Source organism: Doryrhamphus excisus, linkage group LG19, assembly GCF_037039965.1.
Source record: "Doryrhamphus excisus strain RoL-2023G ecotype Guam linkage group LG19, RoL_Dexc_Guam_v1.1, whole genome shotgun sequence".
NCBI lineage: Eukaryota > Metazoa > Chordata > Actinopteri > Syngnathiformes > Syngnathidae > Doryrhamphus > Doryrhamphus excisus.
This window is the reverse complement of record NC_136375.1, coordinates 903,866-924,878: the sequence shown is the minus strand read 5'-3', so window position 1 is coordinate 924,878 and position 21,013 is coordinate 903,866. Positions and strand designations below refer to the sequence as shown.

At 45.3% G+C, this 21,013-nt stretch overlaps 1 protein-coding gene across 8 annotated transcripts in view; it reads right to left on the bottom strand.

Moving 5' to 3' along the window:
• tnika (TRAF2 and NCK interacting kinase a) overlaps positions 1 to 21,013 on the bottom strand; it is a 52,557-nt gene that overhangs the window by 14,299 nt on the left and 17,245 nt on the right. For 3 of the 8 annotated variants that reach the window (XM_058056541.2, XM_058056544.2, XM_058056546.2), the window contains exons 3-16: positions 15,507 to 15,563; positions 14,531 to 14,656; positions 12,454 to 12,564; positions 9,397 to 9,487; positions 9,122 to 9,252; positions 8,984 to 9,038; positions 8,816 to 8,894; positions 8,216 to 8,391; positions 5,815 to 5,881; positions 5,533 to 5,731; positions 4,198 to 4,314; positions 3,826 to 3,912; positions 2,069 to 2,257; positions 757 to 1,272 (exon numbers count right to left, since the gene is read on the bottom strand). In XM_058056541.2, the coding sequence (XP_057912524.2) occupies positions 757 to 1,272; positions 2,069 to 2,257; positions 3,826 to 3,912; positions 4,198 to 4,314; positions 5,533 to 5,731; positions 5,815 to 5,881; positions 8,216 to 8,391; positions 8,816 to 8,894; positions 8,984 to 9,038; positions 9,122 to 9,252; positions 9,397 to 9,487; positions 12,454 to 12,564; positions 14,531 to 14,656; positions 15,507 to 15,563 (2,001 nt within the window). The remainder of the gene's footprint in view (positions 1 to 756; positions 1,273 to 2,068; positions 2,258 to 3,825; positions 3,913 to 4,197; positions 4,315 to 5,532; positions 5,732 to 5,814; positions 5,882 to 8,215; positions 8,392 to 8,815; positions 8,895 to 8,983; positions 9,039 to 9,121; positions 9,253 to 9,396; positions 9,488 to 12,453; positions 12,565 to 14,530; positions 14,657 to 15,506; positions 15,564 to 21,013) is intronic. The other 5 variants (XM_058056551.2, XM_058056554.2, XM_058056557.2 and 2 more) reach the window with 3 other exon arrangements.

Sequence of the window (21,013 nt, the reverse complement as noted above, 5' to 3'; positions counted from 1 at the left end):
TACAACTTTGAAAAAATAACTTTTTTCCCCTTAATAGTTGAACTCTATGAAGCTAATGACATTATTTTACTTCAAAGTATTATGAGTTTATTCTCATAAAATTTAATTAAAAAAATTTTCCCCCAGCTATTTTTTCTTGTAATTTTTTCTTATAATATTTTGACTTTATACTGATAACATTAAAACTTCTTGGGCAACCTAATTTTCCATAAATTACAACTTTATGTATTGTTTGGTTTGTTTCTCATATTTTTCCTTCAATATTTTAATTTTATGTTGTGAAAATGATTTTTTTCTCATAATATTATGACTTTTTCTCATTAGATTGCAACTTGTTTCTCGTAATATTTTGACTTTATTTTGGTATTTATGTCATATTATATATTTTAGTACTAATTGAATTCCATTGCAAGGACAATAAAGCATCTTCTGTCCAGAAAGTAGCTGCCTATCCTTGAACATGTTAAAGGATGTGATCCTTGTTCATGTACCGGCAAACACGAGCCGCACATTCCAAGCTACGGTGCGTGCTTTGGTATGAAAAGGTTTGACCTGTGAATCAAGGACAGTAAATCTACGTGAGGGATTGCGATTCCTTCCAAGCATCACAAGATGGAAGTTCAAGGACGCAACCTGTGAGATGATACGGGCCATGGTACCAGTAGAGCGTCAGGATGTGAGTAGAAAGCACGAAGCCCCTCTCCGTGATGTTGTACATCTACACCTATCGTAAGGGCGGGGCCGGCGAACACTAACCAGTTTCTGGACCCGTGCGGGGGCCTTAAAAGCAACCTGGGAGTCTGAGGACAAAAGGACGTCGGCGTGAGCGGGCGCAGAGAGGGGCCTGCCTCGGGACATCTCTTTGTGGTGCTCTGCTTTCTCCCGGGAGTGGGGGTCGGCCGCGGGGTTCGGCTGTCCCACGGGAATATGACGGGAACATTCTTTGGGAGGCTCCTTCCGAGCCACCTTATCATCCTTGGGGGGGCTGCACTTCCTGTGACTACGTCTCCGGGCCCTCAACTCTCTGACCTGCTGGCTTATTTCCTGCTTCAGCCCCGGGTCCAGGGGGCGCCCGGGGTCTAGCGCCAGTCGCATTTGGGGGAGGTGGTCGGACAGGATCTGGGCGCCCACAGATGGAGTTCGTTTAGGGACCTGAGCTCGGGGTTGGCCGTGGGCGGCCGGGGACGATGGCGACGGCTGGTTGAATGACTGGTGATGGCGCAGGTTAGGGCGGGGCGGGGCAACGCGCTGGCAATGCTGTTGCTTCGCCACCTAGGAGTCACAGTCAAGGGGATGAGCACAAAACACAAATGCTGGAAGTTCAACACAATTCTTTTCCCATACCTGGAAAACCGCCGTCAAACAAAGCTTCATAAAAATAAAATTAAGTTTTATTAAGATTCACTCCTGATTAAAAAAAATGGTCTCACTCCTGTTTCTTTTTTTTGCATTTTGAAGCTCTACTAGAACTTCCTTAAGTTCCTCCTTACCTTGTTGACAGAAGTAGCGTAATTCCGATCAATCGGTCTGTGAAATGCGCCTCGGAATGACGTCCTGGTAATGTTTTAACATTTGTAGATGAAATGTCCCAAGGATGTGTATTGTTAGCTAGCTCATATTAACTCATTTTCTGCTGCTATAATGCACAGAAAAGAAAAGAAATATGTGTTCATGTTCCACATAAGGATTGGGAATGATGGGCAAAATTCCCCAAAAAGTGCATCTCCCCTTTAAGTACGTTTTTTTTTATTATTTAGTCTCAAATTGTTATCAGTAATTCTCAATAATAATACATTCGGCTCAGGCTTCCCAGGTTGGGAGCTGGATCCTACAGGAATCCTACAGGAATTGTCAGGAGGAGCGAAGGGCCGTGAGGGATTATGCGGATATAGTTATAGATTGTTCCCTGCAGGAGGGATTTAAATATTATATATATTATAAGTGTGGCTTTATGAGTAGGTAATGTTGTAATATGGGTACACAAACTGCATGTAAAGTACAAAGAACGTGTACACATTGGCAGGTCAACATCAGCATGACTGACTTTCGTCCTTGCTTTGTCACTCACGTCTTTGGCCCAGGCCGGCTTGTCGTTGGGATTGCCGACGTCTTTGTAATGGTACAGCTGCTTCTTCTCCGCCTGCCTGCCCTCCTGCTGCTGCTGCTGCAGGGACACCAGGTAGGCCCTCTCCTGCTGGAGCTGCCTCTGCAGTCGCTCCGCCTGGCGCTGCTCCTCCACCTGCTTACGCTTGTACTCCTTGTGGGGGAGAAGGCAGAGGAAAGTGAGCCAAAGGTGGGAAGGAAAGCAGTCGGAGGAGAGGATGGAGAGGATGGAGGAAATGCAGGAAATGAAGGAAATTGAGTTGCTGTAGTGCTATTCCCAACTCAATTCCCAAATTTTCTTTGAATGACTCCTGCTTTAGCGTACTAGCATAACCAGTTCCAGTCAGACCTGCTCAATGCCGCCATAAGCTATGAAAAACCCCAACACTGGTGAGTGGGATCCATACATTTAAACCAGGAAGGGAAGCAGGGGTGCAAATCCCAGACAATGATGTCATGTAATGTGCTTTCCCACAGCATCATTAGACGCAGATGCAAGAATCTAATGAGGTCCAATTCCACGATTAAGCAGTTCCACTCCACTCCAATAATAGCATCGTTAAATGAAAGCTAGCGTATTATGCTAATGATCTTCTCCCACTGATGCCTGGCCTGAGGGCGCCTGATGGGAGGGCAATCTTTCACCTGCATTTCCCAACTTAGACAAACGCTCGCTTTTGAGGTTGAGGCGTTTCACTATGTTTTTTTTTTTTTTTTTTTTTTAAACAGGCTTCACTACAAGTCTTAAACTGCAGCCTAGATAGAGCCATGCCAACAACCCATCAGCCAACATCTGTCTGGCAAAGTTGGGAATGGTTGAAGGTAGCCATCCATGTTTTCTATGCCGCTTATCCTCATTGGGGTCACGGGGCTACGCTGGAGCCTACCCCAGCTAACAGGACTGGTGGCCAGCCAATCGCAGGGCACGTATAGGCAAACAACCATTCACACTCACATTCATACCTATGGACAATTTTTTTTTTTTGGGGGGGGGGGGGTGGCAATGAAGCTAGCATGTTGTTGGAATTGCAGGTGTGGGGGGGCGGGGGGGGCGGAATACCTGGAGAAAAGCCACACATGCACGGGGAGAACATGCAAAGATGCTCAAATGGTACAATATGGTATATGTGATATATGGTATATGTGGTATATTGGTATATGGTATATGGTACATGCAGTATTTCTATAGCTTGTTGTATGTGATATACTACGGTGATATATAATCCCTCACATTGTACTTGTGCTTGAATACATTTGAATTAGTACAGAAATATACGCAGCACATATTTAAAGTGATAATAAATTGACAGGAAGTTGCATGTCCTTCATCAAGGGTGACACGCCCCCCCCCCCAAGTTGTGGTCGCATTTGTGTGATGAAGAAAGTAGTTCCGGTTAGTTGGTGGAGCCAATGAAATAGTTCACTAAAATAAGTTCAATGGCCGCATAGTTCCCCGTATCGGATCTCATTAGACAACTTGTACGTTTGTGGCCCCCCTTGACGTGAGAATGGAAGATTCCCACTGGCTTCTTTTAATCCTGTCGAGGTCGGAGACCCCCGTCCTGTCCTATAAAGGATCCCCGGAGATGATTAGAAAAGACATGCTATAAAATAGTGTACTACATGCAAACACTGACACGGATATCCCACCCAGGTGTGGGTTCCTATTCCACAAACACTTCCTGAATGCGGTGAGGACAAGGAGCACCAACAGAAGGTTACCAGCAGTAAGGCCTGCTCCTGTAGTAGCTGCTGCTGGAGAATCTCTAACTGCCTCTGCTCCTCCTCCAGCTGTCTACGGATATACTCCTGAGGAGCACGTGAGGCACAAGAAGGAGGGAAGAAACAGGAGCACATTGAGAAAGGTCAGACACCAGACCATCACAGGTGGAGATCATGGTCTAAGATGGCCGCTAATGAGGAGGAGAAGCTATTAGAATGTTTTACAAAGCAGGAAAAAAGGTTGGAAGATAAGGAAGATCAGACCAGCAAGAAGATGACAAGCAGCAGTATGGAATATTCATGTTTTCATTTTAATATAAAATTATACTTATGGACCTTCATGTCAAATATTTCTACTTCTACTACTACTACCTGCTCCCTTTCCGCGTGCCTCCTCTCCTCCTCTCGGCGGAGCTGCTCCATTTCCTCGTAGCGCCTCCTCTGCTCCCTCTCGTGCTGCTTCCTCAGTTCGCGTTCCCGCTGCTGCTGCTGCCGGGACGACATCAAGACGGACGTTAGACGCCGTCACTTCCAAACAAAACAAAACAAAAAAATACTCTTTGGGAAAACTGCTGGGCTGATCGGAATCCTGAGGCAAGCATTGGAAGGAAAACCCCAGTGGGAAACTACGGATTATGTGCTTAGGATTTCCGTCCAGGACCGAGTACGGTACAAGTACGGGCTTCTTCCCCGCCCTTACATGACATTCCATATCCCAAGAACTAGATTTGGCCACCAAAAACCAGGTTCCTCAGGGCCTGCCCTGGACCACATTAGAGATGCTTTGGACCTCGCTAGACCTTGGCTGGTGGGCTGGTCCGTCTCTCCAGTGCTGGCATTGCAATTCCTTGGATCTACTCCATTCATTCATTTTCTACCGCTTATTCTCACCAGGGTCACGGCGGATGATGGAGCCTATCCCAGCTGTCCTGGGGGACAGGTGGGGTCAATTAACCTAGCATGTTTTTGGAATATGGGAGGAAACCGGAGTACCCGGAGAAAAGCCATGCATGCATGGGGAGAACATGCAAACTCCACACAGAAATAACCGAGGGTGTGGAAAGACAAAATAAGAAGCCAAAAGGTTACCACTTCCACACAAAATAGGAGGAGAACTCATTAATTCATTCATTTTCTACCGCTTATCCTCACAAGGGTCGCAGGGGGTGCTGGAGCCTATCCCAGCTGTCTTCGGACGAGAGGCGGAGTCCACCCTGGACTGGTCGCCAATCAGCCAATCACAGGGCACATATAGACAAACAACCATTCACACTCACATTCATACCTATGGACAATTTGGAGTGGCTAATTAACCTAGCATGTTTTTGGAATGTGGGAGGAAACCGGAGTACCCGGAGAAAAGCCATGCATGCACGGGGAGAACATGCAAACCCACACAGAGATGGCCGAGGGTGGAATCGAACTCAGGTCTCCTAGCTGTGTGGTCAGCGTGCTAACCACCCATATCTACTCCAAATGCTACTAAATAGTAAAGTTAGCATTAGCATGATTTCACAGTCTGGTAGAGCAAAAGAATGTGGGTTACTTGCTAGAATTCCTAGAAATTCCACTGTAATTCCACATAATTCCCAAAGAAGCAGCAGTGAGCGAATCCAAAGGAAGTCACACGTCGCCCCCTAGTGTTTCGGAGTGGAAACCACGCCGCGTAAAAGCGACCAATGACACCCTCAACCTCCACACGCGTACCTCCTCCAACCGCCGCCGCTGCTCCTTCTGCTCCTCGATGCGCTTCTGCCTCTCTGCCAGCAGGAGGCGCTTGTGCTCCTCGTTCTGCTGCTGCTCCAGCTGCTGCCGCCGCTGCGCCTCCGATCGCTCCTTATTGGCCAGCTGCAGGCGCAGAAAGTCCCGCCTCAAGGTGGACTCGCCGGGGATGTTGATGATGGAGCTGGAGGAGGGCAAGAGGAGACGCGGCCGTGGAATGGCGAGGAAAGCTTTGGGAAGCGTGTTTGGCGTTTGTGGGACACTGACCTCGGCTCACCCATGTCTCGGTCTTCATCCTCCTCCTCGCTGCCGCTGTATTCGTACTCCGTCTCATCTGACACAAACACAATGAGTCACCACGGATCACCAAAGTGATCACGCTTCTGACATTCCCAAATCCACCCCCCCCCTCGCCCCCCTCCTTTCAGCTCCTTTGAGTAGAAAAGCGAGGACACATTTGAGTTGGAAACGGCGCCGGGAGCCATCATAGACAAATGTGACAAAGAAACATCCGACTCGGGATGAGACGCTTCCATACATCAGCGTCTGGCCCGCAGTCTTTGTGTCACGGAGCGATTAATCTGCTCGGTAATAACGAGGCTCGGCATCGCCGCCCGTGTTTGGAGTGCCACTGGAATGTGTCACCGGATGTTTGCTGTGTGGCTAATCTTCCTGGCGGCTAAACTGCTCCATCCCGGCTCCTGAAAACAGGATCAACTTCATGTTTTCATCATTGGCTTCTTCTTCCACTCGTCAGACAAGACCATGTTCATGGCTTGATTCCACAAAAAGTACAAAAAAAAAAAAAAATATATATATATATATATATATATATATATATATATATATGCTTATTTGTGCCTATGTAGCACCCAGACCCAGTTGGGTCTGGAAGCAATTAACCACAATAAAAGAGAAAAGAAATTTTTCCGCTTGCAATGCAGTAGGGGCAGTGCCCCACAAGTTCCAGCTGTGTCGAAAAAAGATTGCCATGAATGTTGCACTTGTTTTCGTCGGAAAATATACCCCAAACCCCATGGCTGTCTTATGTGTCTTATGTAAGACAGCGTGAGACACGTGAGACAGCATAAGACACGTAAGACAGCATAAGACACGTAAGTCACATAAGACACGTAAGACACGTAAGACACGTAAGACAGCGTAAGACACGTAAAACACATAAGACACATAAGACACGTAAGACACGTAAGACACGTAAGACAGCATAAGACAGCATAAGACAGCATAAGACAGCATAAGACAGCATAAGACAGCATACGACACGTAAGACACCAAAAGACACCAAAAGACACCAAAAGACAGCATAAGACAGCGTAAGACAGCATAAGACAGCGTAAGACAGCGTAAGACAGCGTAAGACAGCGTAAGACAGCATAAGACAGCATAAGACAGCATAAGACAGCATAAGACACGTAAGACAGCATACGACACGTAAGACAGCGTAAGACAGCGTAAGACAGCGTAAGACAGCGTAAGACACGTAAGACACGTAAGACACGTAAGACAGCATAAGACAGCATAAGACAGCGTAAGACAGCGTAAGCCAGCGTAAGACACGTAAGACACGTAAGACAGCATAAGACAGCGTAAGCCAGCGTAAGCCAGCGTAAGACAGCGTAAGCCAGCGTAAGACAGCGTAAGACAGCGTAAGCCAGCGTAAGCCAGCGTAAGCCAGCGTAAGCCAGCGTAAGCCAGCGTAAGCCAGCGTAAGACACGTAAGACACGTAAGACACGTAAGACACGTAAGACACGTAAGACAGCGTAAGACAGCGTAAGACAGCGTAAGACACGTAGACACGTAAGACACGTAAGACAGCGTAAGACAGCATAAGACACGTAAGACACGTCAGACAGTGTAAGACAGCGCAAGACAGCGCAAGACACGTAAGACAACGTAAGACAGCGTAAGACAGCGTAAGACAGCGTAAGACAGCGTAAGACAGCGTAAGCCAGCGTAAGCCAGCGTAAGACGCGTAAGACGCGTAAGACACGTAAGACACGTAAGACAGCGTAAGACACGTAAGACACGTAAGACACGTAAGACAGCGTAAGACCTGTAAGACACGTAAGACACGTAAGACAGCGTAAGCCAGCGTAAGCCAGCGTAAGCCAGCGTAAGACACATAAGACACATAAGACGCGTAAGACGCGTAAGACACGTAAGACGCGTAAGACACGTAAGACGCGTAAGACACATAAGACGCGTAAGACACATAAGACAGCGTAAAACAGCGTAAAACAGCGTAAAACAGCATAAGACACATAAGACACGTAAGACGCGTAAGACACGTAAGACGCGTAAGACACGTAAGACAGCGTAAGACAGCGTAAAACAGCGTAAGACAGCGTAAGACAGCGTAAGACAGGTAAGACACGTAAGACACGTAAGACACGTAAGACGCGTAAGACACGTAAGACAGCGTAAGACACGTAAGACAGCGTAAGACCTGTAAGACACGTAAGACACGTAAGACAGCGTAAGACAGCGTAAGACACGTAAGACAGGTAAGACAGGTAAGACACGTAAGACAGCGTAAGACACGTACGACAGCGTAAGACAGCGTAAGACACGTAATCATCTCACTGCCGTCATCTCCAAGATCGGCCATATTTAGCGGTGTTAGTTGAGGATGGAGGTTTTCCTCACCTCGTTCTCCTCGCTTCTTCTTGGTGCGGTCGATGTGGTCCTTGAGCTGGATGCGAACCTGCCTCTCGTTGGGCAGGTCCCTGATGAAGGGATGCTTGAGGAGCTGCTCCGTGCTGGGTCTCTGGCTGTGGCTCTTCACCAGGCAGCTTTCTATGAACAACTGGAACTTCTTGGACCTGAACGAATACAACACCTTTCATTGATTTGTGGAGATATCATACACAACCTTATTATATATTAATATTTGGATATTCCACAACCACAGCAGTAGTTCCCCCTCACTGTACCCGGGACCGCCGTGTCATGGTGCAGTCAGTTGGCATCTAACCACTGCTTGTTTTAGCCAATGATGTTTATTATTATGATTATTATTATTATTAAGGTTTATCTACTCCAATGACTCCTGTCCAGTGACCTCAATACACCTTCAAAATAACAGCACATCCTGTGGGGGTACAAAATAAGGGCGTCCTGGCAATGCTATAAAAAACATTGGATTGGATCGGATGCCAAAAAATGTAAATTGGGACATCCCTATATTATATATATATATATACATATATATACATATAATAATAATACTAAATCCTTTGTCCTCACCATTTCTTTGACTTGAGCCTTGGGGCGGGGTTCCGAGGGATGAGGAAGAGGGCCCTCATGGGGTGCATGTCACACAACGCTGTGGGGCACCACATATGGAAAAAATGGCACACATTTAGCCGTTCCAATAGGAACCCCAGCTGGCGTAGAACATAAAAGGCTCCTTACGCGGCGCTCCTTCCGCCATCTCTATGGCCGTGATCCCCAGGGACCATAAGTCGCTCTGCAACAAGACCACATATTAGTCAGGAGGAGGAGGAGGAGGAGGAGGTGACCCCAAAAGGCATGGAACCGTCGCCAACGCACCTTGAAGTCATACGTGGCATCGGGGTTCTCGTCACAAGCGATCACCTCCGGCGCCATCCAATACGGGGTTCCGATGAACGTGTTCCTCCTTCCCACGGTCCGGTCCAGCTGAGCGGACACACCAAAGTCCACTACAGGGAGGCACAGGTCAAAACTGTTAGCTAAGAGGCTAGCGACATCAAAAATGGCCACACTGCAACTCTGGAAACGCTACACCTCACGCCGCTCCCATCCCGGCGCCGTTCCGCCGAGCGGCTTTATGTGACAAGACTCACCTAGTTTGACCTCGGCGTTCTCCGTCAGCAGGACGTTCTGGCCCTTGATGTCTCGGTGGATGACCTTGTGCTGATGGAGATGAGTCAGGCCCTGCGCGCGGTGGAGGACCAAGTGGAGATCATTAACAGGATGGAAAGAGCTCATTCAAAAAACCACCACAAGCTTGGAAAAATCATTTTCAAGTGGCAATTATCATCTCAAATAGCATCAAACAAGCCAGGAACTCATTGGCCGCCAACCAGAGAAGAAAGAAGGTGAGGACACAGAAGTCGCTGCTGCCATTTAAAGGGGAACCGCACTTCCTGGGGAATTTGTCCATTATTCTCAATCCTTAATTTAAACATGAAAACATATTTCTGTGCACTCTAGCACAGCTAGCTAACAACAAATATCTATTTTCACTGTAGAACCCTAAAAAAGAAAACCTTTAAAAAAAGCCAACAGTGATATTATTACTGTAGCAGCTAACATTAAAACTATTTTGATGTGGCGGACAAACACTTGCTTAGCGCTAATCTCAGCATCGTTCACAGACGACCTACCTTTTACCATTTTACCTACCATCGGTCTCAAACACGCGGCCCGCGGGCCAGATGTGGCCCGCAGGACACTAGTTTGAGGCCCCCCCCTTGATATGAAAGTTTAATGTTAGTTTGATATGGATGCTGTATGGTATCATGTACCCAAAAAAAAATTATTACGTTTGATTAATGTTCATGTTAAAGGTTAAATAACTGTTAATAGTTATCCTCCCTATCCGTGTGGAAGTGGTAAGTGATATGAAAGTTTAATGTTAGTTTGATATGGATGCTGTATGGTATCATGTACCCAGAAAAAATGATTACGTTTGATTCATGTTCATGTTAAAGGTTAAATAACTGTTAATAGTTATCCTCCCTATCCGTGTGGAAGTGGTAAGTTTTTGGCTATTTAAGTTGAAAGGAAATAACTTGAAGGCTAGCATTTAGGTGGCTAGCTGTCTAGTTTGCGAGTTAGCATGTGTCTCAAGACCCTGCAGTTGCGCAATATGTTGTAAATAAAAAGAGTATAAATGTGACTATAGTCGTGTTTTGTCATGTCTACAGGGCTCTAATAATGCTTTGTTCATTTTAATATGAAAATAATCATTTGTCTACCCACCAACTATATGTGCTTTCTTAACTTTTTATTATTATTATTATATTTATTTATTACTGATTGATTTTCTTTATTCTTGATTTGTTTATTTTTCATCTTATTTTGTGTAGAAAAATAAAAATGAAGATATTTGAGAACAGTGGAATGTTTTATCAAAGCTTTTTGGGATTGGGAATGATTTTGAAAATGTCAAAAAAAAAGTGCAGTTCCCCTTTAAGGCAGAAAAACGTCCAGAAGGGGGCAGCACTTGGATCTTGTGCATGTATGAACATTGTGTCAGAATCATTTAGGTACTTTATATGTTCCAATATGAAAGAGTTAGATATCTCTACGGTGTATTCTGGTCTCCTGCAATCACTGTACAGCTAAGCTTCATTCTTCTTATCATTTCCAAGGACTCTTACCGAATCCACTCGAAAAGCTTTTAGAACAGCTTTCTGTCCGACTCCTTGATAAAGGTTTTATTAAAGCCTCCTTAGCTTCTTGTCAGCGGAAATCAGATAGCTTTTATTCTTTTATCCTCCTCCAGATTCTTCTTAAACTCTACTGTAAATGTCAGCTGTACTGCACAGGCGGCAGATGTTTCCATGTTGGGGCATCTACCAACACATGCTAGATTCCGCTTGCACAGCGTCTATTGGGGGGGTCCGGTATTAGCAGGGGTCCTCAAGTGGTCTCAGCTTGGGGTCCACATTGGCCAATGGTCATTTACTCGAGTCACTTTTGCAGTCATATTTATTTTGGATTATTTTTCAGATTTACAAGTAGTTTTATATTTTGTTTATATGTTGTTTTTATTTTATATGCTTTTTTAAAAAGGCATTTAACTTTGTCATTTTTGTTTTTATTTATTTTATCTGAGTCAATATTATTTTATTTATATATATGTTTTACACCTTATATTTGTACTTATTTTATTAATTAATTTATTTATTTATTTATTTTTACAAATGTAGGTATTATTTTATTTATATATACGTATGTTTTACACCTTATATTTGTACTTATTTTATTAATGAATTTATTTATTTATTTTTACAAATGTAGGTATTATTTTATTTATATATATGTTTTACACCTTATATTTGTACTTATTTTATTAATTAATTAATTAATTTATTTTTACAAATGTAGGTATTATTTTATTTATATATACACGTATGTTTTACACCTTATATTTGTACTTATTTTATTAATGAATTTATTTATTTATTTTTACAAATGTAGGTATTATTTTATTTATATATATGTTTTACACCTTATATTTGTTCTTAATTCATTAATTTTATTTATTTATTGATACAAATGTAGTTTTTTTTATAATTATTTGAACATTAAAAGACATAATGACATGTCCAAAGTGAATTTTAGAAGACTTTATTAGTCCCCTTTTGATAAGGAAATGGAATTAATGAAAAGGAAGATGGTACTGCATGTTACTGCATGCACACAAATAATACACAAAGTCAAATAAAATATGAAAAAGAATACAAAATGAGATATTTCACTTGTATTGTACTATGTTCAATGTGTAAGATGACTAAAATATTGCAGAGTTTGACCTCAGGTGCATATTCATATGTCATCCACCATCCACCCAGAATGGATGCACGACCCATTTTGGATCCTGAGCCACCAGTTGAGAACCACTGACGTGTGTACCGCCACAGGTAGGAAGGAGAGAAGCGATGCAGCCCAGCAGTAAGAAATAATCCACGTCTGAGCTGACAGCGCCTCTGCGGATAAAACCTTTTGAGCGATGCTGCCGCCATCGGCACACGACAATAAGATGAGCGTCACGCGTCTGAAACGCCGAGGCATCATCATCATCATCATCATCATCATCACTGGACGCACGTGTCACGATTGGCTGTGGCTCGTCAAAGGCGAGGATGGAACACGAGGAATGGAAACCTTACCCTGAGGATCTCCCGGCAGATGTAGGCCGTCCACTCTTCTTTCAGGGAGTTGCCTTTGGTGTTCTTGATCAGATCCGTCACAGAACCGGCACCGCAGAACTCCATGACGAGCTACACACGCACACGCACACGCACACGGCTCATTACTGACTGTATTTGTGTTCATATTTAGTATTTTTAATACAAAAATGGTGTTATTAAATACTGAACTAGCCTTCCTTCCTTCCTTCCTTCCTTCCTTCCTTCATTGTGTATTCCGTTATGTATTGATACCATATTTATATGTATTCCATATTTACTTATAGACGCCCAAAGTTGAGCTGGTCTGTTTTGGGCTCAGCTTCAAGGTCTCATCCTCGGTCATCACTCTGGATGACCAAACCACAGGAAGAGGAATCTGGCATCCTCTGGACAACGCAGACACGCCCACATGGGGCAACGACATGGGACGTTTAGGGAAACAACACACGCACACACACACGCACACACACACACACACACACACACACACACACACCAAGATGACGCTCCTCTTTAGCAGCTAATGTTAGCTTAAGATGAAAACTTTAGTGATGACTTGACTTTCTACTCTTATTGACTTCCATTGGCTTGGTGCATCATTCCTACACAACATGGAGGGAAGGAGGGAAGGAGGGAAGGAGGGAAGGAGGGAAGGAGGGAAGGAGGGAAGGAGGGAAGGAGGGAAGGAGGAAAAGAGGAAAGGAGGAAACGAGGGAAGGAGCAAAGGAGCGAAGGAGCAACGGAGGAAAGGAGGAAAGGTGGTAAGGAGGTAAGGAGCAAAGGAGGTAAGGAGGAAAGGAGGAGAGGAGGAAGGGAGGAAAGGAGGGAAGTAGGAAAGGAGGGAAGTAGGAAAGGAGGGAAGTAGGAAAGGAGGGAAGTAGGAAAAAAGGGAAGTAGGAAAAGAGGAAAGGAGGAAAGGAGGACAGGAGCAACGGAGGAAAGGAGTAAAGGTGGTAAGGAGGTAAGGAGGTAAGGAGTAAAGGAGGTAAGGAGGAAAGGAGGAGAGGAGGAGAGGAGAAAGGGAGGAAAGAAGGGAAGAAGGGAAGAAGGGAAGGAGGGAAGTAGGAAAGGAGGGAAGGAGGGAAGGAGGGAAGGAGGAAAGGAGGAAAGGAGGAAAGGAGGAAAGGAGGAAAGGAGGAAAGGAGGAAAGGAGGAAAGGAGGAAATAAGTAAAAGGAGTAAAAGGAGGAAATGAGGAAAGGAGGAAAGGAGGAAAAGGAAGAAAGGAAGAAAGGAAGAAAGGAGGAAAGGAGGAAAGGAGGAAAGGAGGTAAGGAGGTAAGGAGGAAAGGAGGTAAGGAGGTAAGGAGGAAAGGAGGTAAGGAGGTAAGGAGGTAAGGAGGTAAGGAGGAAAGGAGGTAAGGAGGTAAGGAGGATAGGAGGAAAGGAGGAAAGGAGGTAAGGAGTAAAGGAGGTAAGGAGGTAAGGAGGTAAGGAGGTAAGGAGAAAAGGAGGTAAGGAGGTAAGGAGGAAAGGAGGAAAGGAGGAAAGGAGGTAAGGAGGTAAGGAGGAAAGGAGGAAAGGAGGAAAGGAGGAAAGGAGGAAAGGAGGAAAGGAGGAAAGGAGGTAAGGAGGTAAGGAGGTAAGGAGGTAAGGAGGATAGGAGGATAGGAGGATAGGAGGATAGGAGGATAGGAGGAAAGGAGGAAAGGAGGAGAGGAGGTGAGGAGGTGAGGAGGTGAGGAGGTGAGGAGGTGAGGAGGTGAGGAGGTGAGGAGGTGAGGAGGTGAGGAGGTGAGGAGGTGAGGAGGCGAGGAGGCGAGGAGGTAAGGAGGTGAGGAGGTGAGGAGGTGAGGAGGTGAGGAGGTAAGGAGGTAAGGAGGTAAGGAGGAAAGGAGGAAAGGAGGAAAGGAGGAAAGGAGGTAAGGAGGTGAGGAGGTGAGGAGGTGAGGAGGTAAGGAGGTAAGGAGGTAAGGAGGTAAGGAGGTGAGGAGGAGAGGAGGTGAGGAGGTGAGGAGGTGAGGAGGTAAGGAGGAAAGGAGGTAAGGAGGTGAGGAGGCAAGGAGGTAAGGAGGTGAGGAGGTAAGGAGGTAAGGAGGTGAGGAGGTACCACCCCACCCATAGTTGGTCATCCATTCCAGGAGGGTTCTTCTTGATGAAGGCTCCATAGTAGGTAGCGATGTTACGGTGATGGCTGTACTTCTTCAGCATGTTGATTTCAGCTTTAATCTCCTCCTCCTCGTCCTGACCGCACACACACACACGTGCACACACACACGTGCACACACACAGAGAGAGAGAGAGGAAGAAGCATGATCAAGCAACGAACCGTGTGAACCTCTTAACGAGCCGACGGCGGAACAAAAGGCTTGTTGAGGAATTAGCATATTAGCATATTAGCATATTAGCAGCAGCAAAGAACGCAGCTGGTTTAATAACATACATAATAAAATCATCTAATTAAGATTAGTCAGGAAATGAGGGCTTGTTGACTAGAAGGTATCATTTAGGAAAGCATGCCCCCCCCCCCATTTAGATAACACTCATTTGTTTGCTTGGAGAACTGCATGGATGGTACTTTGGTGGCGGAATACTTCTACTCTAGTACTCCAGTACTCACTTCTTTACCACGGCGGATCTTTTCCTCCACTTAGGAGATTATCTTGGATGGGTTTGGTTATCATCTTTTGATGCACATGGTACTTTAGAGTAGTCTGTGTACAGCTGCATGGCAGCATAGGTTGGTCCTTGGACAAGATGGCTTGCCCCCAGTCACAGCGGAGTGCGGTGGCCAGCATCTCTAAATATGGCGGAGATTCCCTCCCGCTTTGCAGACACGCCCGAGACCACACGGCCGCCCTGATAACTGGGCCCGAGACCACACGGCCGCCCTGATAACTGGCAGCTAATATCACCATGGCGATGGGCCTGTCCTCATTTTCCTTGCCGCCGCCGCATCACACTCGGCGCCCTGGCACTGACTCATCGCTCTTAATTAGATGACACGGTGGTATAATCGCTGGAGATGATGGTTTGCTGGGTGCCGAGTGTGTGTGTGTGTGTGTGTGTGTGTGTGTGTGTGTGTGTTTCTTACCCCAGTGACATCCATGACCTTGATGGCTGCCAGCTGCCCCGTCTTAACATGGCGACCCTGAAGAAGACGGAAACATCAGGAAACGTGTCAACAACAACACCAACTATTATTGTAGACAACCACAACGTACCCCCATGACAAACCCGCTAACCTAGCTGTACACGGTCATGCATCATGGCGTTGGATCTGACCCACAGACCACTTGACAGTTGGCGCCGTGCTAGTGGGTCAACGGGACGCTAATTCAACCGCTCAGTCGGTCAGGAACGGAGAGAAAACTGGGCCAGCGGTATCGCCCCGGTAGACGATGGGGTGGAGTCAATCTAGGCGACGCGGCCGCCTCGGGGTACCAAGGTTATGGAAGCGGGGCCGCGTCTGGGGGCTGATGATGCTAACGTCTGGATTGAACCGGTCTGGAAGACGCTCACTGAAGATGCTGGCCTTTTATCCCGTCCTAAAGATCATGGACGCCTTGTATACATGTAGTATACATGTAGTACACATGTTGTACACATGTTGTACACATGTTTCCAAAGCATGTACATATGTATGTATTTATTTTACACGTCAGACTCATCAACCCCCCCAAACACAACAGAAGTATCATGAAGACCTCAGCCTCCACATGGTAGTATGGCTAGTACCCCCAGGCTTCCATACCAACCAGGGCCTGACTGATCTCCTGGAGGAATTGCTGGAAAGCAGATGGCATTGAGGCTTGGCTCCAAAGCGCCCCCTGGGGGGCCGCCATGGAAGGGTCACTGATAATGAGCGTGGAGGCAAAGCAAAGGGTGCTGCTCCAGTTAAAAGAGCAGTGCATTATGGGATGTGTCGATTCATAAATCAGGGATTGGTTTTTGATTGACACATGCCAAGTGGTGATTAGTGGCCTGCCGCATGGAGAACTTCTAGCAAAGTCATAAAAGGACAGAGAAGTTATACCGCAGATGAAAAGTTCCAGTTTTCCATGATGATCCATTGTCTGGAGGGATCACGGTCTGGATGCTGGGTCGCCCTGGCTCCCACGCTAAAAGACTCTTGGAAGAAGGAAATGAGGAAACGTGGAAAGACTAAGCAGATCTTCGTCATTAGGATCAGACTGCCCCAATTCCATAAGGCACAAGGCTGGCTTTGTTGGCCAACAACAAAAGGAACCGCAGCCACGTCTCAGCGACTCATAGGAAAGATTGAGCCCTTTTTCAGTGGGTGGAATCGGAGGGGGGGCAGGGGGGTGTCCAACATGGGCATCATCAGTAGCTCCAATGTGGTCCATGGACTTGACATGAACCCCAATCATTTTCCATGCCGCTTACATTGTTCAGCGTCTCAGAGCTTTGAGCCTATCCCTTGGCACATTTGCTATCTCCAATGAGGGGATCACAATTGATCCAGTACCAAAAGGTGAGATGAAGAGCCAATCCCTTCATGAATGGCGGCCATGTTTTTCAACCAATCTTGCTCAGTTTTGCCACACATGTGCTCGTTAGTCTCATTAACGTGAGTACGGAATTTAACACCGATTCGGATAAATGCGCTAAAGTTATGTTTGTAAACACGGATGACAATGTAGCATCTGGAGTACAGCTAGCATCTAACACCAAATCATCCATCCTCTCCGACCTTCATCCTCTTGACCTTCAGTCCCGCAACATCACAAGCAGCATGCAGGTGATGTGCTTGCCAGCGTTTCTTGGCACACGGATGAGTTTATGTGGCACAGCGAGGGGGGGGGGGCTCTTGGAATTCACATCGCTCGGTGCCACATGATATACGCAACAAAAATAGAAACGCGACGCTGTTTTTGCTCTGCTTTTTCTTGAGCTAAACTTAAATATCGATACATCAGAGGCGTCCAAACTTTTTCCCGATATTTGATATTTTGTATAGAAACATATGTCCATATGCTAAGTTATATATAATTCAACTGAGTGGTTCGTACGCAGGCCCCACAGCTAAGAGACCCGAGTTCAATTCCACCCTCGGACATCAATTTTTCCATCGACTGTATCTTTGCTAACCTTTACAACTTTGTTTGATATGAATGAGCCAACAAAAACAGTGAAAATTTAATGTAAAAAAAATTCAATATGATTAGAATATGTTGATATTAATACAAAACATTAATTTTTCAATTACAAGCTTAAGGTTGTAATACTATGAGAAAACTTTTTTCTATTTTTCACAATAATTTAGACAATATTTTCCCAATGTTAGTAACAAAACAAAGAATAAGAGTTTATGAGAATAAAGTGGACAGAAGACAGTAGAAATATCTGTAAAAATAGGTTTTAAAATCCAGTTAAAAAAATTATATAAAAATTATATAAATTATATAATTACATAAAATTATATTAAAAATATATTTAAAAAATTATATATATATAATATATAAATATATATATAATTTAAATTTAATTTTAAATTATATATATTATATATATAAAAAAAATTAATATATATATATTAATTTAAATTTAATTTTAATTTAAATATATATATAATTTTTTTACTGGTTTTTAAAACATATTTTTATAGATATTTCTACTTTCTTTCTTTGTACTTTTTTTCTAAAAAAAAAATGAAGAGGTTAAGGATAAAAAGTGAAAAGTGACACTATGCCGACACCATGTTATCCCCGTGCCGGCCCATTCATAACCATACGCTTTGACCCCCCCCCCTCCCCTTGTTTTCAAACCTCTGCGACTCTCTGACCTAAATCTGCTGTTTTTCCCTTTGGCTCTTATCCCACTGATTCCCACTGATTCCCACTGATTCCCACTGGTTATCCAACCCTCTTAACCCCTCTTACGTCCCTCTTTCATGACGGCACGGGCTCCATCCTGCCAATGCCCCGCCTGTACGCTGGCCCGTATCGCCTGCCCTCGTCCCGCCTCTGCCATGGCTGGGAACCCGGGGCCCGTGAGGGGCCACGTCTCTGTGAGCGCAAGCGAAGCGGACGCTAACGCAGAGCGCGACGAGCGGATGCGACACGAGTTGAGGCACCCATCTCGTGTTGTGTCTGCAAAATCAAAACCCACTCAAAGATGGCCGCTTTGGCCCTCTGGCGTCATCTTATCATGGGTCCGATTCCACCTTCTTTCATCCCGTCAAGTTGGCTTCCATCAAATGGGAACACGTCACTCACACATAAAAGCCCAAAGCCAAGCCAGGTGCATTAGAGCGATAACCCGACCCGATTGGCTACGGGTGTTCCGCTGGGATGGCGCCCTGTGCGGTCCACGGCTAACTGATAGCTAACAGATACGCCATCGGCCTTCAGGCAGCCTCACTGAGGAGTCAATACTGCATCAACACGTTGGACTCATACCGTATGACTTGTGTGCATCTCCACGTGTGGAAGTCAAAACGTTTCTTAATGAAGCCAAACGCTTCCCACCATGTCCAATGCTATCAAATACATTTGGAACACTTGGAATTCTTGGATGGAATGGAATTCTTCTATACAATCTATGGGCAGCATTGAGGATGCTCCTGATGTCCGCATCACACATATACATATACATATACATATATATATATATATATATATTTAGAGGAAGTGTTTAATTACTGAGATAAGCCTCCTAATTAAATGATGGATACAGGAAGTATAAAGCAAAGCAAACAATGTGCTGCTGCATGTAAGTACACGTCATAGTGATATGTCATATACCTATACTATAGTATAGTATAGTATAGTATAGGGTTAGGTTATAGTATAGTATAGTATATAGTTATAGTATATAGCGATAGAGTGAGGTAGGTCTCTATTGTGAGGCATGATTCACTTTTACGACGTGCCGGCGACTATGGGGAGCTGAAGGTTGAAGATAGCACACACACACACACACACGCACGCACACACACACACACACACACACACATTCACACGCACGTGCAAGCGCTGCAGGCTGCAAAGCAAAAGGATGTCTTCATCATTCCCAGCCTGCATCTTCCCATCAGCGGGACTGGGACCGGGACTGGGACCGGGACGCCCGCCACCACCTTAATGTAACCTGCTGCTGGATGGCAGGGTGGGTCCTGATGGTTGGTGTGTCCTCCTGCCTCCTGCCTCCTGCCTCCTGCCTCCTGCCTCCTGCCCTTGCCAAGTCAATGACACACACATCCAGCCTTGGACACTTTTACCATGCAGGACACTTCCTGTTGTAGCCTAGCAACACTCTTGGCTGCTCCAACTATTATGGCGGCCATGACACTTAAACACAAAGACAGGACAGGGTCAATACTTCCATGGAAAGTTACATTGCCCTCTTATGGGAAAGGAAAGGAGGGGAGGCTGGGGACAGGGAGGAAGGAAGGAGGAAGGGAAGAAGAAAGGAGGCAGAAAGGAAGGAGGCAGGAAGGAAGGAGGCAGGAAGGAGCAAGGAAGAAGGGAGGGAGGAAGGAAGGAGGAAGAAAGAAGGGAGGGAGGAAGAAAGAAGGAAGAAAGAAGGCAGGAAGGAAGGAGGAAAGGAAGGAAGAAAGGAGAGGAAGGAGGAAAGAAAGGAGGAAAGGAAGCAAGCAAGGAAGCAAACAAGGAAACAAGGAAGGAAGGAAGGAAGGAAGGAAGGAAACAAGGAAACAAGGAAGCAAGGAAGAAAGCAAGGAAACAAGGAAGAAAGCAAGGAAACAAGGAAGCAAGGAAGAAAGCAAGGAAGCAAGGAAGAAAGCAAGGAAAAAAATTAAGAAAGGAAGCAAGGAAGCAAGGAAGCAAGGAAACAAGCAAGGAAGCAAGGAAACAAGCAAGGAAGCAAGGAAGCAAGGAAGCAAGGAAACAAGCAAGGAAGCAAGGAAACAAGCAAGGAAGCAAGAAAACAAGCAAGCAAGGAAGCAAGGAAGCAAGAAAACAAGCAAGGAAGCAAGAAAACAAGCAAGGAAGCAAGGAAACAAGCAAGGAAGCAAGCAAACAAGCAAGCAAACAAGCAAGCAAACAAGCAAGCAAACAAGGAAGCAAACAAGCAAACAAGCAAACAAGGAAGCAAGGAAACAAGGAAACAAGCAAACAAGCAAGGAAGCAAGGAAACAATCAAGGAAGCAAGGAAACAAGCAAGGAAACAAGCAAGGAAGCAAGGAAGCAAGGAAACAAGCAAGGAAGCAAGGAAGCAAGGAAGCAAGCAAGATAGGAAGCAAGGAAGCAAGCCAGCAAGGAAGGAAGCAAGCAAGGAAGCAAGCAAGCAAGGAAGCAAGCAAGCAAGCAAGCAAGCAAGCAAGCAAGCAAGCAAGCAAGCAAGCAAGCAAGGAAGAAAGAAAGGAAGAAAGAAAGAAAGGAAGAAAGAAAGAAAGGAAGAAAGGAAGAAAGGAAGAAAGGAAGAAAGGAAGAAAGGAAGAAAGGAAGAAAGGAAGAAAGGAAGAAAGGAAGAAAGGAAGAAAGGAAGAAAGCAAGCAAGGAAGGAAGAAAGGAAGAAAGGAAGAAAGGAAGATAGGAAGCAAGGAAGCAAGGAGCACCAGGCACGTATGCAGCACGTATGTTTCCTGATATCCGGCATCTGTAAAGCTGACGAGGTTGC